Source organism: Lissotriton helveticus, chromosome 4_1 (genome assembly GCF_964261635.1).
Source record: "Lissotriton helveticus chromosome 4_1, aLisHel1.1, whole genome shotgun sequence".
Classification (NCBI taxonomy): Eukaryota; Metazoa; Chordata; class Amphibia; order Caudata; family Salamandridae; genus Lissotriton; species Lissotriton helveticus.
Genome location: NC_136063.1, coordinates 412646256 through 412664859, shown reverse-complemented (window position 1 = coordinate 412664859; position 18604 = coordinate 412646256). Strand labels below are relative to the sequence as shown.

Sequence of the window (18604 nt, the reverse complement as noted above, 5' to 3'; positions counted from 1 at the left end):
TTGTGAAGACGGCCATGCATGCCCCTGACCCTGAAAGGGAGGAGTCTGGTGATGGTCATCTCCGGTCATCCTTTAAATCTGCAAGTGTGTGGCGAAAGGGACGGTCCTGGTGAAGTTGGGTGCTCTGAAGAACATTGGCACGTGGAGATTTTGGAAGAAACAGGCAAAAGGCCAAGGTCTTGTTGAACCTATGATAGCTGATAGTGCTTCCCAAATCCGGATTCAAATCCCTTGAGAACTCAAAGACTGCACCAAGTGTCAACATGGTAAAATCTGTGTTCATGAGGGCATAGTGCACCCAAGTCTATCCTTCCATGCCGAACATTATTTATCAAACAAAAGACCTTGAGCGCCAAACAAGCACTTTCGTAATGGTCACACTACAAGCAGAGGTTACAGAGTCTATGCTAGTCCGATTCGGCCGAAACTCAAAGGGATTATTTTCCATTACCTCCCCCAGTTGTCTATGAACTGGCCCTATGTTCTTCACAGGGAATTACTAGCGTACTATCTTCTGGGATATGTTATATTTTGGAAATCCTCAGTTCACCTGGCTCTCCAAATTATAAATGATCCATAATGTGAAGCATTCATGGGTATGCAAAAAAACCACAAAAAAACCTGAATCAGATAGTGGAAAAAAAATCTAAGTTGGAAACTATCCTCCAGCATTAAGAATTGCGGGGCATGTATCACGGAGTCACATCTACACCGAAAGCACGTCTTGTGCTATTCCAAATTCCACACTAGATGGCAGGCGTGGGCATAGATATACACAGTAGATGCTGAAAACTTAAAATCAGCAAATTCAATCAGCAGACTACAAATGACATGTCAAAGCATCAATGCTTTCTATTTCTTTAGGGTGTTTCAGAAAACCAACCTCTGTTATTCCCAGTTTCACTCTCAAATGCATATTGTACCTCTTGGGATTTCAAACCTGCTCAAAGTGAGGGCAGTCAGTACACAAGTAGTTGGATGGTCCAAGTCCGATTTTAAAGCAACAAAAAGACAATGTAACCACTTTTGCCCCATCAGTTTTACATCAGAGTTCATACATAGACGCCAATTTCTCAAGTTTGACATTATATTGCAATGGAAATACAACATAACTTTTCTACATTTTGGAACTCAAAACACCAATCAAACACCTTTACTGTTTGCATGGGGCCTACAAAAGAGCTGCTCAGAGTAAACATATTTTACCTGTGGGATTGCTGCCATAAAGTAACCAGAGGGTGGTGCAGGTTGGTATGGTGTGATCACAGGATTAGGTACGGCCCTTACACTGGCCATTCGTTGCATGTATTGGTTAGTGAGATGGGCCTGCCGCTCTTCTTTGCGCTGGGCTAAAGCCACATACAATGGCTTTGTGGCGACAATCCTCCCATTCATTTCTGTGACAGCTTTAGTGGCTTCTTCAGGAGATGAGAAGCATACAAACCCAAACCCTTTACTGCGTCCACCTTCCATCATTACCTACACAAAAGAAAGTTTCAGAGTTGGAAAAGCTCAGCACAGAAAAAATATCACCCATTGGCAAAAAGACTGAAGAACGAACTAAAAGAAATCAATTACTTGCATGTACATATTGCTTTATCAAGTTCTTCTAGATTCACAAGTTTTGCACCACTCCATTGTTTTCTGGTTGGATCCAAAACCATTTTCTGAATGAATGTCGACATAGGCAGAGCCTGTATAGACACTATAAGCCCCATGTGTGACTGTGTCCAATTATATATTTTTTTAATTACCCCTTCACTTCTTTCCTTCAATGGAAGTGGGAGGTTCACATGTGAATCTATAAGAACTTCAAGGGGCACAACCATTATTACAGTTTACAAGTTGCTTCTTCAGCTTGAAATCTTTTCTAGATTCACGTTTCACAGAGAATATGTGAGGAGGGTCAGAAGACAGTGTATGCAAACAGCTTTCAGTACGAATTTCCCCCCTGCAATTTCCGGACATGTCTATAGCGACGCAATAGTGTTTTGTAAACGTATGTCGTGAGGACCACGTGTGCCACATAATACATGGCCTCATTTTTTCTAGTTCAATATACCCTAGGTTATTTGTGTCTTGATGGCCAGTATATAACCGCTAAATGGTCTGTAGTCTCCTTCTGGCCAGGGTGAACTTAGTTAAAGATGTGTCCTGAGGTTTTGGTTAGTCTCCCACAAAGAACTGACTCGTTTTTGTGATGTTATGGGACACTTGCCTGTAGTACAAGACCGTTCTCCTGAAAACTAGGGTGAGCAAGACCCTGCCAGTAAATAAGCCAGTAGTGCTCTGCATTGGTTGATGTCAAAACGTGATACTAACTTTGGTAGGAATTTGGGGTGTGCTCTCATGATCATCTTATCCTTGTACAGTCATATACTGTTGTGAGTGCCTGAATTCAAGTGCTCAATTATATAATCAGCATCAGAAAGGTAAGTTATACTGAGAGCTCCATACAGAATTAGTTACCTGTAACTCCGGGTATCTAACATTGGTATCTTTTATATATTCAAATGCTTGAAATATATATTTAGTAACCACCCAACTCTTTTGAAAGAACCTAAATTTAAGCAAATGTGCTGGAACGAATAGTTTACCTGTCGGTGTAGTTTTGCAGCTGGAAGATCATTCTGGATTCACTATGCTGTGCATTATTCCGCTGTCTAGTGGTTGGGTCCGGACTCGTAGTCTTTTCTCTTTTTTTCGTAGCCCAGGTGGGCGTCGACGTCCCACCTTTTGGTGTCCTTCCTGTGACGTCGGCACTCTTCCTGCGAAAGCTCCCACCTTTGGGCGCCATCTTCTGATTCTTTTTTCTTGTTTTTTTCGTGAATCCTTTTGCAATGTTATCAAGTTCTTCCTTAAAATAAATGAATTTCCACTTTCTCTCTTAAGGTGTGTTTGTTTATTGCCCTTGTATTTCCACCTTCTTCTCCTGCCTCATCTTTCTAGCGGAGGTGGGTGGGTTCGCTAGTGAATCCAGAAAGATCTTCAAGCTGCAAAACTTCACTGACTGGTAAGAAATTAATCTTTTGCAGCGTGAATCTTTCTGGATTCACTATGACAGACATTGTAGCATTTTGTTAGTTTTGTGGCGGCTGGGTGAAAGATGAGCATTGGCTGTTGAATATATGTTGAAGCACTTTCTGTCCTACTTGTGCTTCCTTGTTCATTTGTATATCCACGCAGTAGTGCTTAGTGAATGTGTGCACTGATGCCCATGTTGCCCCCAGGCATATGTCTTCAATGGGTGTGTTAGCCAGGAAGGCTATTGTTGCTCCCTTTTTAGGTCTCGCCCTGGAATTCGCATCCGAAGGATGCGTCCAGGGCTGGAGACTTAAAGCTGTCCGATGCCGGGGAATGAGGGACAAAAAACTGTCACGAGCTTTAGCAGGCGGATTTGGCTGCGCGAACGCGCACGTTCCGTCCTGCGCCGTGCACTTCCCTCCCATACTCCCAGCAAGTTAGGCTAACGCGCATGCATGCACACGCATTTACACTTACACGCAGGCACCCAGACAGGCAACCCCCCACAGTCACACACACACACACGCATACACACAGACTCCAAGACACATACACACACACACGCACGCACGCTCACACACATACACAGCCCGCCGCCGCACGCGCGCGCGCGCACACACACACACATGCCCCCCCCCAACAAGGCGAAGCCCCACTCACCGGCTTCCTCGGCTCTCACCGGCAGCAGGACTCTTCCTTCCTTCTTCGGCACCGGGGCGCAGGGTAGGCTCCTGCCTGCTCCGGTGCTCAAAACAATCGCGGCTCTTCCGTGGGAGGCGGGGTAGGCTCCCGCCCTCCTACTTCCTGTTTCCGGTTGTCCCGCCCGGCCTGCCTGACTTCCTGGTCGCAGGCCGGCGGCGGACTGCAGCACGCGCCATGCTTGTTCCAAGGAGAGGCCGGCGGCTTGAGCAGGGGGATGGGCAGTTTGGTGTTTGCGTGGTATAGGAAGGTGAGAGCCCAGCAGGAGGACGACAACTTGGAGTTTGTTCTCATTTGATTATATTTAATTACACCCCACACTCACCACGTACTGGCGCCCCTTGCACTCACATGCTACCTCTACACTCGCACATTAAGCGCGCATAGCCTCCCCCCTCCCAAGTTGAGGACACCCACGCTCACTTTAGTGCCTGGATGTAGGTTTTTCGGCGGGGATACGGAGGGTGGGTGAGGGTTTTCAGTGGGTTTATGTGTTGCAATAGCAGTCTGTTACGGTGTGCCTAACCCCCTGTAATAATGTCACATTATTGAATGTGAGAACATCAGATATCTCATTTACTTGTTCTTGTAAGCAGGAAATTAAACACTGTGCCATCCTGAAATGTAAGTTCCTCGATTGTGAGTATTTGGTGCTTTTTGATGTTTATCACCATGGCAGTGCTTGTTGTATTCACATGCAGCTTGTTACAACTCGCTTGCTGACTGATCTATTCCCTTTGCGAAACGCTGCAGAGAAGGCAATCGGTCTAACTTCCATTTAAGAACCTGGTGGTAAAGGGCGGTCATGTGGGATAGCAGACTAACAGCAGCGAATGGCCTTGTCGATCCTTCTCGATCCCGGGTCCAAGAAATTCACGGAGCACAAGTTCTCGGTCTCGTGAGTGGGTTGATAGACGGATAATGAATGCCATCTGTGTGAGCTGCTACATTCAGGCGGGGTGCGTTAATCCTGTGGGGGGTGCCTGTGTTCGCGCCCCCGCCCCCACACTCCTCTTCTGCCCCCACTCTCCGGGACGCAGCCCCCAGGCCGCCAGACTTGTGTAAAAGCAGAAAGTCTGTCCAAGTCACAAGTGCGTAGCGCACGTGGCAGCCATTTACTGACACTGCCAGCAGGATAGTTCGGTGGGTTCGTGTGCCTGCCGCACAAGGTTTGCCTCGCCAGAGGAAGCTTTCATCCTCCCCAGGTTGATACATTCCGAGCTGCTGTGCCGTGTAATATTAACCCTGCCGTAACCACAGATCATCAGACACAACCCACCCGTGAAATTGCTCAGTGGGTTGAGGCACTGCTGCATGTCTGTAGTAAAAAAAAGTGGTTCCCTTGTTTGGCACCGCGGATAGCCGGTAGTAATCTGTATTCATGGTACAGTACGGCATTTGGCATTAATTTAATGCCATGATAAATTGCAACTCTTCATTTCTGAGCTGATTACCACAAGTGTGAATGAGCACTGATTTTAAATGACAGCTGCTGTTGTACTGAGGTTTACATATTTTGTATGTTTATTATTCGTTAAGTTGCAGTCTACACACAACATTGTTATTGCCTCTAGAGATGGTGAGTGTACTGATTTATAGTCTAGCCTGGATCATAAGGGTCAGGTATACAGGATCTAATGTACTCGACCAAAGTGCTTGCCATCCCTGCCCCATGGAAAATAAACCCTTCCACCTGATAAAAACCCAACATGGTTTGTCCCATATACATTATAGCATACAAGGCTCTTTAAAAAATATATATATATATATATATTATATACACCTTTACAAAAAACAAATACAATATAATGCAGTTTTACCTTTTATGGTTTTTTTTTTCTAGACTGTTGAATTTTTACTGCGCACAAGCTGTGGCAGTCGGGACCTATATGAAATAACTTCTGATGAATGCACACAAATATGTATGAATTCTTAAGTTTTATAAAACGTTATGTTACCACTGTCAGTTCTTTCGTAGAGTCCAGTGCAGTCAGTCAGTGGTATCATTTCAGGATTAGCTTTTTTGCAAGTGTCAGTTTTTCATACACAGTAACTTTCCTCAAAATCGAGGCAGGTGTTACACTTGATTTGTTGTGTGTCGAAAGCCTCAGATACGTATAAATTGACATTCTAGCCAATCACAATGCATTGCCGATGATCCAGTATGCAATCGTGTTTAATATTGCTTTTCATTTACAGATGACTGCATTCAATTCTGGAGCAGCAAGTACATTTCCTGATTTTCCTCTATTGTTTATTTCAGCATTCATTTGCACCCCACCCACTCCCCCCGTTACTTTCAGACTTTTCTTTCTTAAACACTGCAGGTCCTGTCTGGCTTCTCCTTCCTGTTCGTGCTACTGAAGTTCAGATGCAGGATTGGAAGTTTTCTTTGCATATTTGCATAAATGTGTTTTAAATTGGCTGCTGACTCCTGAAAACATGTGGAACTTCAAATGCCCGTGGGTCTTTTGTCTTTGTGTTACAGCTTACTGGTGGGCGTTTCAGTTGGCTCAGGATTTCAGCCTGATCCAGTGAGTGAAATCTGTAATTGTGGGCATGTGAACTTCTGAGGCCAAAATCAGTTGGTTACATGCTAACATGCAATCCACACCATGCACAGTTACCCCAATACGCGCACACACACAAGCACAAACCCACACGTTCATGCAGTTACATTCATTACTGTTACATATATGACCGCACAAGCACTCACGCACATATGAGCTAATTCAGACATGTACAGATATAAAAAAAATAAAGCAAAGACAGACAGATACTCTTTTATGCAAACAAAATTTAGATACTGCATAAATAACTTTAATAAAACATATTTTATATGTAGCTTTTTATGTAAAAAAAAAACTATAGCACAAAGCAAAAAACAATTGCCATTTACAATGCTAATAGCTCAAACTTAAATAATGCGAGACCTATTGCATTGCAAATGCTTGTTCCTGATAGAGTGGGCTTGTGCCCCCTCTGTTAGTTCTTGACCTGCCTGTTTGTGGCAGAATTGTATTGTTTGTACGATCCATCGTGCGATGGTGGCCTTAGTTACTGGTCTACCCAGGAAACAGCTTGCGAAGGACACAAATAACTGCTTTGTTTTCCTGTGCTCTTTAGTTCTTTCCATGTAATGCATTACTGCCCTTCTAGCGTCCAGAGTGTGCAGTTCCCTCTCTGCGCTTGTGGATGGTTTCTGAAAGAAGCTTGGTATTTGTATTGTCTGGTTCATGTGAAACGCTGACACCACCTTTGGCATAAAGTGTGGGTCCATTCTCATCACCACCCTGTCATTGTGTATTTGGATGTAGGGTTCCTGTAGTGTTAGCGCTTGCAGTTTGTTTACCCTGCGTAGCGAGGTGATTGCCACTAGAAAGGCTGTCTTCATTTTGAGCATTTGTAGTGATGCCTTATGGATGGGTTCGAGAGGTGCCTTCATAAGCTCTGTTAGGACTAAATTAAGGTTCCATGCTGGTGGCGGCATCCTTTTTGGTGGTACGATCCTTTTAGCCCCTTCCAGGAATCTTTTTACTACTTGTGATGTAAAGAAGCTCTTTCCTGTCTCTCCTCTTGTGTAGGCTACTATCGCTGCTAGGTGTACTCTCAGCGCAGTGAAACTTCGGTTTGATTTGAGCAGGTGTGTTAAATATTTAAGCACCATTAATTCCTTTATCATCTTGTGCAGTTTCTCCTTGATACACCATTGTGTGAATCTTTTCCATTTTGACAAATAGCACCTCTGTGTGGCAGGTCTTCTTGCCTCTCGTAGCACCAGCAGTGTGCTCTCCGGCAGTTTCAGGTGTGCAAACTGTCTTCAGGAGCCATGCCATTAGGCAGAGGCTCTCTGGCTGGAGTACCTCTCTGTTTTGCACGGAGAGTAAGTCCTTTCTTTTCCCGAATTTGTGAGGTGGTCCCTGCTCCATCTCCACTATTTGTGAGAACCATGACTGCCTGGCCCACTGTGGTGCCACCAGGATCAGCGTCATGTTGCTGGTTCTGTATTTGCTGAGTACCCTGTGTATCAGTGGTATCGGGGGAAAAGCATAGGCAAATGTTTGACCAGCTTATCCATAGGTCATTCCCCTGGTTGCCTGGATGCGAAGTATCGGTATTTTGCATTCGGGTGTGCTGCAAATAGGCCTATTGTCGGAGTCCCCCACTTCTTGAATAGCCTTTGTGTTTCTTGTGCATTGAACTCTGCCTCCATGCTGTCCTTCCCTGGTAGGTTTATAGCTAGGAGGTCTACATTGAGTGGGATGGCCCGTCTCCATATGTCCTGCGCTAGGTTGGATAGTGCAACTGATTGTGTTCCTCCCTGTTTGTTGATGTCGAACATCATTGTGGTGTTGTTGGTCTGTATCAACACTCTTTGCCCGTACAGTTGTTTCTGAAAGGCTTTTAGTGCGAGGAACACGGTCTTTAGTTCCAGGTAGTTGATGTGGCTGATCGCATCTGTTGGAGTCCACTGGCCCCGTACCTTGAGTTGGTTCATGTGTGCTCCCCATCCCTTCTGGGATGCGTCTGTGGCGATGGTCACTGTTGGGTTTCGTGGTGTTAAAGGCTTCCCCTTTGTTATGTTCTCCTTGTTCCACCACGCTATCTCCTCTTGCACTGCGTGTGTTACAACCACTAGACCTTCCCAACTCCGGGTAGCTTGTGACCATTGTTGCAGCCATTCCTGGAATGGTGCCATGTGTAGCCGTATATTGGGTACTAGGTGTATGCAGGACGCCATCATCCCCATGATCTTGCTCGCTGTCCTCACTGTCAGAGCTCGCCCCTTCTGGTACTGACGTGTCTTCTTCAGAAGGCTAAGTGTTCTCTTGTCGCTGGGGAACACTTTGCTTTGTATGGTGTTGATCTGTGCGCCTAAGATCTTCACTTGCTCTGGTTCCATTGAGGATTTCCCCTAGTGAATCGAGATTCCCAGTTCTGTTAGCGTTTTTGTGACCAGCTGTGCATGTTCTTTGCATTGTTTGTAGGAACTTGCTTTTATGAACCAGTCGTCGAGGTAGGGGCATACATGGATCCCTTCCCTTCTTAGGTGCGCTGCACGGCAGCGAGGCACTTGGTGAAGATCCTTGGTGCGGATTTTACTCCGAAGGCCAGGGTTGTGAACTGGTAGTGTGCTTTGTTGATGGCAAATCTCAGTAGATGTTTGTGCTGTCTGTTCATGGGAATGTGTAGGCAGGCGTCCTTTAGGTCTATGGTGGACATAAAGTCTCCGTCCTTTATCTGAGGAATGACTTCTTGAAGAGAGGTCATCTTGAATTTTTGTGTTCTTATGTATTGGTTTAGGAACCGTAGGTCCAGGATGGGTCTTAACATTTTGTCCACCTTTGGTACGAGGAAGCAGTTAGAGTACACTCCTTTGTTCCTTTCTAAGAATGGTACTGTTTCTATGGCTTCTTTGTGGAGGAGTTCTTATGCCTTCCTCTGTGAGTAGCTCTAGTTCTTTTGCCGAGTGCCCTTTTCTTTTCGGTTTCCTGTTTGGTGGTTTCTTTTCCAGTTCTATGCAGTATCCGAACTGTATGATCTTCAGTATCCATTTGTCTGTGATTTTCTTCCATTCCTGGAAGAAGTGTTTTAGTCTGCCTCCTACATGTTTGTTGATCTTTTGTCCGTGTAACCCTTTTTTGTTGACTTTGTTGTGCCCCTCCCATAGAGGTGTTGTGTAGGTGGGCACGGTTGGTGGTGCAGAGTCACTTTGAGGTGGGTTGCTGGCCCCCTCTTGTTTGCCCTCGTCCATTCGCCCTCCCGCGAAAGGACTGGCCCCGAGGCTGGTATTGCCAGGTTTGTTTTTGCTGTCCCTGCTGTGCTTGGTTGTCGCCCCGGGAGCCCTGCTGGAATGTCTGATCTGAAGTTCCCGGCTGGTTTCACCCTCTTCCGTTTAGCCTCCGTGTCGGTGTGCCTCTCCTCATTCCTCTGAATTGCAAGGCCCCCATGGACCTTTCAGTTTCATTTTCCTTTTTGAGTTGGGTGAGTTTCTCATCCACTGGTGCTCCGAACAGGGTTTCTCCATTGAAGGGGGTGTTTAGAATGTTATTCTGTACTTCCGGCTTGAAGCCGGATATTCTCAGCTCGGCATGCCTTCTCTGTGACCCCGATCATCATGAGCCGCATCCAGGGCTGATTACAGGCATGTGTTAGCTATATTCTTGCCTTCCTCCACCAGGTGTGTTGCCCACTGTTGGTATTGCTCAGGGAGGTGTTTGAGCAGTTGTCCGACCTCCTCCCAATGCTGGTACGTATGCCTGTTGAGTAAGGCATTAGACTTGGCAATGCACCGGTGTACTGCTGTATTCCTCTATTTTCCATCCAGTGAGGTCTATCCTCTAACTCTGTCTGGTGGTGTGCCTGAGTTTGTGGGAACGTTGGCCCTTTTTCTGGATGTTGCTACGAAGGAGTCAGCTGTGTTGGATCCCTGGATGTAGGGAGGATCCTTAGGAGTGTTTGTATTTTTTCTCTGTCCTAGGTGTGACAGACCTGCAGCTTGCTGGTTCTTTAAATGCCTCCCTCCCCTGGTTCAGGACACTTGGTAGCATGGGGAGCAATTGACTCCTGGTTTGAGTGGGGAGCAGGGTCTCTAGGAGGAAGCAGGCTTTTGATTTTTCTTTCTCCAGTTTCACTCCATAAGCTTTTGCTATGTTCCCAATGACCATTTTGCAGATCCCAATGTCCTCTGGCGGCAAAGGCCACGAAGCGTTTGTCTCCACGGCCTCTTCTGGGCTTTCAGCATCGAGGTCCTGCCAATCCAAGTCCTGCGCCACCAAGGATGCTAAGTCCAAACTTGTGCGCTGGTCTTCTTCGCAATAGTATAGGCCCTCTTCCTCTTGGTGTTCCTGGGGCTCAGGAGTTTGGCGGCTCTTGGGCGCCGAACTCCTCCTTGTCCTAGACTTCGGCGATCGTTGTTGCCGGCTTAGACGGGATGGTGAACCTCTTCATCCACTCAAATTCTTTTTTCCTTTGCAGGATGTTATCCATTTCGGCCTCGAGCCTTCTCTTTTTCCTTTCCATCTCGGCGGCCTGTTCGACATCGAGTGTTTTGGACGATCTCTTCGACGTAGACATCTACTTCGAAGAAGCTTTCAGGTCCTTTTCCTTCGGCGTAGAGCGCTCCTTTTCGGGGGCGTGCTTCGACGACCTAGGTTTTTCGTGCGTTTTTGCCGCCTGGACGTCCTTTTCGAAGGATCTGCTGCTGGGCTGTTTGTCCCTGGAAGCAGCTGCGGTCGTCGAAATTTTCGGAGCCAGTGCTCCTTTTGTGGACCTAGACTGTTTTTCGAGAGTCAGACTCCGGCTTTAGAGTCGGTCGGGGTTTTAGGGGTCGACGTCTATCTCTTTTGAGGTTTTCTTATCGGTCTCTACGACCATGAAGTCATCTGGTCCCTCGGCGATGTTGTCCTCTCCGTCACTGGAGAGGCCCAAGTCCCGAAGCGACGGAGTTTGGCCTTTTCCTTGCATGCTGTGGTTGGCTATCCTCTGCCTCTAATGCGGACAGTCTTCAGGGTGAAAACAGAGCAGGCGTTGCAATCCTTGCTTTCGTGGTCGACCGGCAGGCAGAGGTTGCAAACCGGGTGCTGGTCCTTCTGTGCGTATGTGTGGTGGCAATTGCGGCAGAATTTGAACGGAGTCTCGTCCATTCCTGCGCTCAGGGGGCACTGCACATTCTCCGTTGGACGTCGAAATTTCCGATGTTCTCCTCAGTCGTCCCGGCTCCGTGGTCTTGTTCCTGGAAGTATTCTCCAAACTTTTTCGGTAGATTTCAGTCTTTTCCTTCTTTTCTCCAAAAACTCTGGAACCTCTCTGAGACGATCCTGACCCAACGGCGGAAAAAATATTCCGAAGATGGCTCCTAAAGGTGGGAGCTTCCGCAGGTAGCGTGCCGACATCACAGGAAGGACACCAGAAGGTGGGACGTAGACGCCCACCTGGGTTAAAAAAAAAAAATGAATATGCTACTTACCAGTATGCATCTGTTCTTGGCATGTAGGGCTGCTGACATTCATATCTATAGCATAGATCGCCGCCTAGTGTTGGGTCCGGATGATTGCACATTGTTGTCCTGGAAGACTCTTCGATGTATCACGAGATAGGTGGCTCCTCCCCTGGACTACAGTGCGCATGGGCATCGACTCCATCCTCAGATTGTTTTTAGCCATTGTGGCGAAGATGGAGTGTGTAGGAGAGTAGGGTCTGCAATCCTATGATCACCCAGATTTTTGCTTTTTGCTTCACTGGTTTACGACTTTCCCTGGCTGTGGGCCTGCTAATCAGACCCACAGCCTAGCTGTTCCCTCTACTCCAAATTGTACCCAGGTACGGAATTGGCACTGGGCCCTCTCAAGTCCCTGTACCCAGGGCTGAGGTGCACCCAGAAGTCTCCCAGGGGCTGCAGCATGTATTATGCCACCCCTGGGCTGACTAACTAAATCAGACACAACTGGCTGCTTGACAGCTGGGGCAAAGTGGTGTAATCACCCTTTGCTTTAGATATAGTATTCCTATATCTAAACCTAAATGGGCACACAGATCTCATATCAGTCACTCCTATGGCAGGCCTTAACAATCCTGAAGGCAGAGTGCTTGGAATCGTGCGAGATAGTGCTCTGGCATGAGCTGAGCCTGTCTGCGGCTTTCGGGATCCATCCCATAGCCGTTTCCATGATATCGCATACCATATACTCTTAAGCGCATTATAATCCTCGCGGTTATGTGCCAACTCTGGTATCGCTTTATCAAAACATGTCGAGTAAGGTGTCGTACGAATTGGAATACTAACCCCTCGCCAATTCTGGCGACGGGGTTAGCATTCCACCCTTCTAGAGGGACACGACATGTATGTAACCTGTAACCCCGGTTAAAGTCAGACAGAGCCTTAGCTCCACAAAATGGATGCTGCCACCGAGACACAAGTCTGCCCTCCTGCTGCTGGGAGTCCTCCCAGCCCAGGAGGCAAGGACAAAGGGTTTCCTGCCAGGGGCGGTGCCAGCACCGTCCCAGACAGGATTTTGTGTATCCTAGGTAGGTAGGGCTTTAGAGGAAAGTGACTGCAAGTGGCACCCCGGTGCTCACTGTGCATAGGCCGGCTGGAACCAGTTCCAGGGGCACTCCAGCCCCTGATCTGGGGAAAGCCCGCCAAAGGAGAGGGGTGTAACCACCCCGCTCCTAGTCCCACCCATAGGGCAGGACTTAGTCGCGTGCCAGCCCCTTTTTGCAGGATAAAGGTAGGACCTGGCCCCCTTCCAAATCAGATCATCTTTGAATCCTGAAACTACTTTCCACGAAAGGAACTCAAGACTTCTTCTCAAGATTTCTCCCTTGTGACTAAGGAGTAGTCACCCTGCAGCAGCAGGCACCAACCAAGCATCGCGGTTTGTTGCCAGTCTCTCCTTCGGATCAAGACTGCTCCAGCACAACGAGAACCGGCTTCCCTGGCACCTCTGACCTCAACCTACATCATCAGCCCAGCTGTGATCCGTGGGTGTGACGAGACCTCGAGGGACCAGCCATCTTCAGAACTGCACGACGCTTGTCCAGCACGACCACCGAGTGACCCTCGACCGAGTGCTTTGGGGTAAGAGAAGCCCCGACCCTGAGCAGCTCCAGCACCGAAGTTCAGCCCCCCTGCACCCACGAGATCTGCGTGGGGCCCTTCTGCTCTTTGCTGCCAACCGCGTTGTCCAGGTCGCTTGCCCGTTGGCTAGTGGCCCTCTCACGACGCTCCACGACGACAAACACTGCTGGTCTGGTTGCTCCAGACTAGCCCTTGCTCCCCCTCCAAAAGAGGAGCACCCTGGACCCTCCTGGTCCACTCAAGACGCCATTTTAGGTCCACCGCGTGGGCCTTGCATTTGCCAAGACTTGTTGCCCAATCCTGGGTCCAGCGACGTCGACAGCAAGAACCTTCGTGGGACAGCTCGCACCTCCATCCTGGTCGCCGACAACGCCTCCTGGTCCGAGAGACTGCAGAGCCCACTCACCTGGCTGAGGTGACTTCGTCCGGTGCCATCCTGGTGCCCACTCAAATCACTGGCTAGTGATTCAGTACTTGGTCCCCTCTGCTTACAGGTTTCTTCTTCCCTGATCCAGGCTTGGATCACCACGAACTCCTTCACTGGTCGCCTGCCAGAAACTTCTTTCTTCAGGCTCCGGGATCTTCAACGAGGGTTTCCGACGCAACTTGAACCCTATGCAGCCGCAGCCCCTGGGCTAGGTAAACCAAGTACTCCGGTGCTTCAGCATAGTCCAACACTCTAAGTGTTCGGATCCACTCTTGTTTTCGACCCACCTAGTCGGGTTCGCCCGAGAACAGTAACTTTGTCTTTGCTAGCTTCCATAGACTTTTTCCCGCCTTACGCGTGAGAGTTCCCACTCTGCACACGACGTCCACAGACCTCCTGCTACTAATCTAAGGGTTTAGTATTGTAGGCCTAGCGTTTCTAAAGCCTATGAGAATAGTTACTTACCTGCTAGTAATTCGCTTTCCACTTTTGTAATATATGGTTTTTCGTGCCCCTCGGGCATTTGTGTAAATTGTGCGACTTAAAGTATTTTCTTAAGAGTTTTGTTGTGTGCTTAGCTCCCTGTCTCATAAAGAGCCAGGGTAGTCTTGTTATAAATAAATACACTTTATTTTTTGATAACTTGTGTGGTGTCCTTTCACTTGGTGTTCAAGGGGTAATGTGATGGTAAAACAGCTGGCTTAACACGCCCTCTAGAGTCTTAGCCTTAGACTGCTCGTATCCACGCTACTAGGATAGCTGGTCTATCAGGTTGACTTACAACCAATCATCAATAAGGGTTGTTTGGACTGATACATAGTGTTCACTAGAATAGTGAGCACTGCATATCAGGCCAACTTCTCACAGAGTGTAATAGCGTAAGCGATGGCCATGCCTAAGAGTAAATGCAAGAAACGTCTGCAGCCGCTACAGGCGCCGGGGAGGAGGGCGGGCGATATGAATGTCAGCAGCCCTACATGCCAAGAACAGATGCATACTGGTAAGTAGCATATTCAGTTCGAGGTATGTGGGCTGCTGAATTCATATCTATAGCATAGAATACATAGCAGTCCCTCCATTAACGGCGGCCGCCTGTGCCAGCTGCAGAAGTCTGAAATAGTGTCTTAAAAACAGCCTGCCCTACAGCTGCCTGCTGCTTGGAGTGTACGTCTACACAGTAATGTTTAGTAAAGGTATGTGGTGTAGACCATGTGGCTGCTCTACAAATATCTTCCAAAGGGATATTACCAAAGAAAGCCATAGAGGCCCCCAACTTGCGGGTGGAGTGGGCTCTGGGGGTGACCGTTAAAGTGCGCTTAGCCTTGTGATAGCAAATCTGAATACATTTAACGATCCACCTGGCAATACCTGCTTTGGAAATGGGGTTGCCTTTGTGCTGGGCTGAGAAGGCAACAAAGAGCTGTTGTGTCTTTCTAAAGTGTTTGGTTCTGTCAATGTAGTACATTAACGCTCTTTTGACATCCAGCGTGTGGAGCATTCTTTCTGCTACTGTTTCAGGGTTCTGAAAGAATGCGGGCAGTTCGATGGTTTGGTTAACATGAAACTGCGACACCACCTTAGGAAGAAACTTAGGGTTAGTGCGCAGCACCACCCTGTTAGAATGAATTTGGATAAATGGCTCTTGCACTGTGAAAGCCTGAAGCTCACTAACACGTCGGAGAGACGTGATGGCAATGAGAAAAGCCACTTTCCATGTGAGGAACTGAATCTCACATGAATGCAGAGGTTCAAATGGGGGACCCATCAATCTGGTGAGCACCACATTGAGGTTCCACACAGGAGCCGGTGGGGTCCTGGGAGGGATGACCCGCTTTAGCCCTTCTAGAAAAGCTTTAATGGCAGGCACCCTGAAAACAGAGAGGTGCTGCCTGTTTTGAAGATAAGCCGCTATGGCGGATAAGTGTATCCGAATGGAAGCATATGCTAGATTGCATTTGTAAAGATGTAACAAATAGCAGATGATATTAGGAATGGATGCACCTAGCGGGTTGATATTGTGTTCAGAACAGTAAATGACAAACCACTTCCATTTTGCTGCTTAGCAAGCTCTGGTAGTGGGCTTTCTCGCCTCCCGGATAATGTCCATGCATTCAGGAGGCAGGTCGCAATGAACCCTTTATTTTTTTACATGATAAAACTTTCAAAATCGATTGGTCAAAAATCTCGTGGCGATGCACTCGAGACTGGATTGTGCTTATTATAAAGACTGCAAGCAGATTGGCAAGCGAACTAAAGGTCGAGATACAAACTATAGAAGTACGTCTAAAAAGTTATGAATCTCCTTCTGACCTTAAAAAATATCTGGAGGAACTGAATAAATCATTGAATGATTTCGAAACCACCTTGAACAACAATAAATATGAGAAATTGAAAAAAGACACCAGTCGGTGGACCAAGGAAAGAATTTACCCCTACATCAAAGATGATTATAAACCGACAAACGAAAACACCACTAACGATGAATCATCCGACTCTGGATCAAACGGTTCGAATTCCAGTCGCAGCAAAAGCCCGAGATATCAAGGTACAAGGAGGAATTTCCGGAGACCGAACTATCATGGCACAAGAGGATGGAACAATTTCCAACCCCATATGATGTATCCCCAACAACAACAATATGGTCCGGCCCCTTTTCCAAATCCACAGGGACCTTTCCCAGTATGGGGATACCAACAGCAAGACTATGGCTACTTTGATCAATCCACGCCTTTTTTAGGGGCGCGCCAAGGACAGACCAGGGGGAGGAACCGGAGGGGCACCTCGGTACATTGGAATACAGGAGAGGTAGAAACCCCACGGGTATCAACAAGGAGCATGACAGGCGCCACGAAGAACCAGAAGTGAGTCTAGTGGTGAACCTCTCAGACACTGAACTAACAGAGCCACAAAAAAGAGTACTGGAAAAAGGCTTAGGATATGTGCCTACAGCTAAAATGGACAAATTCCATCTTTGTAAAGAAGTACGCGAATTCATGCGACGCCTGAAGTTACAAGTCTTTTTCAAAGACAAGAAAGATGAAACAGAACATGGGGATACTAAACTAAGACCAAAGTCTAGGTTTACTCCTATGGACAATACTCTTCCAATTGAACTTCTAACTTTTGAGAAAGCGGTAATGAGGGAACTTGAAGACATCAACCCTCTGGAAAAACGCACTTTCCAAAATATCAGTAACGAAGAACGAAAAGCATTGCGAGAGCTGAGCAATAACAAGGGTATCATAATAAAGCCAGCTGACAAGGGTGGTGCAACTGTTATACAGAGTATAGAACAGTACGAAATTGAATGCATGAGACTACTAAAGGACGAAAGGAACTACGAAGTTCTTCGAACTGACCCGACCGAAAGAATAACAACCAAGATCTGCACAATGGTGGAGGAGGCTTTAGCACATTACTGGATCACAAAAAAGGAAGGAGAATTTCTCTGTCAAAAGAATCCAAAAATCCCATATATGTACACCCTACCCAAAATTCACAAAAACCTGCAGAACCCTCCGGGACGACCGATTGTCTCTGGAATCGGGTCTATTTTGGAACCAATCTCGAGATTTGCGGACGCCTTCCTCAGACCGATGGTTCAAAGAACTTCAACGTATCTTAGGGATACGAAAGATGTATTAAATCTACTCGAAGATTTCACCTTCGACCCCAATACTCAGCTACTGATTAGCTGCGACGTGGGGAGTCTCTATACCAGCTTGCCACACCACGCAACCTTGGAGATTATCGAAGATGTCCTATTTGAAGACTTTTGGGAATATCAGACACCGCGCAATGTGGTGATGGATTGTTGTTCCCTAGCATTGAAAGAAAATTTCTTCGAATACAAAGGCACCCTATACTTACAAAAACATGGTACCAGCATGGGGAGCACATTTGCTCCTAGTATAGCCGGACTCTATGTGCACCATCTAGAGGTAACCAAAATACTGAACCCCAACAACCCTTTCAGAAATAACATCAAGCTGTGGAAACGATACATCGATGATATCCTTATCATCTGGGATGGAGATGAAAGGAACTCAGAACAATTCTTGACTTGGGTGAATTTACAAGATGATTACTTGAAATTCACCAGTACCACCTCCAACAGCAATTTGGTCTTCCTAGATCTGAACATCTTTCCCAAAAATGGAAGACTGATGACTACCACTCACTTTAAAAACACCTCAAAAAACTGTCTATTGATGTATAACAGTTTCCACCCCAAACACCTAAGGGACAACCTCCCATATGGCCAGTTTTTGCGCCTTCGCAGGAACTGTACGGAGATCGGAAACTTCAGACTCCAGTCTAAGGACTTGAAAAAGAAATTAGAAGCCAGGATGTACCCAAACAAAATCATTGATCAGGCATACAAACGAGCAAAAAACAACTGCCGGGAGAGCCTATTGGAAGAGAAAGTACCAAAAGAGGAAGAGAAAAGACCTATTTGTGTGACCATGTACAATACGAGTTCAAACCAAGTGACAAAAATCATCAATAAAAATTGGAAAATTTTCAACAGCGGTGGTCTGGAAATACCAAAACCTATCTTCACAAAAAAGCACAAAGCATAAGGGATGTTTTGGTCCATACAAGACCGAAATCTAACAACGTCAATGGGCAAAAGAATCCGAATTTAGTACAGGGCCATCACCCTTGTGGAGGATGCAAAGTCTGCTGCCTAACTGGTAAAAGCAACAAACTGACCTTCAACAATGGAACTGTTTGGGAACAGAGAAATTTTAGCAATTGTAATAGTGCCAATGTCTTGTACCTAATCACCTGTCCCTGCAAACTTGAGTATGTGGGAATGACGAGCAGGGCAGTAAAAATCAGGATAGGCGAACACAAGAGTACTATAAAAT

At 46.9% G+C, this 18604-nt stretch overlaps 1 protein-coding gene across 2 annotated transcripts in view; it reads right to left on the bottom strand.

Moving 5' to 3' along the window:
• Positions 1 to 18604, bottom strand: part of PABPC1 (poly(A) binding protein cytoplasmic 1) — a 486449-nt gene that overhangs the window by 221807 nt on the left and 246038 nt on the right. For both annotated transcript variants that reach the window (XM_078686948.1, XM_078686946.1), the window contains exon 9: positions 1207 to 1479. In XM_078686948.1, coding sequence (XP_078543074.1) covers positions 1207 to 1479 — 273 coding nt within the window. The remainder of the gene's footprint in view (positions 1 to 1206; positions 1480 to 18604) is intronic.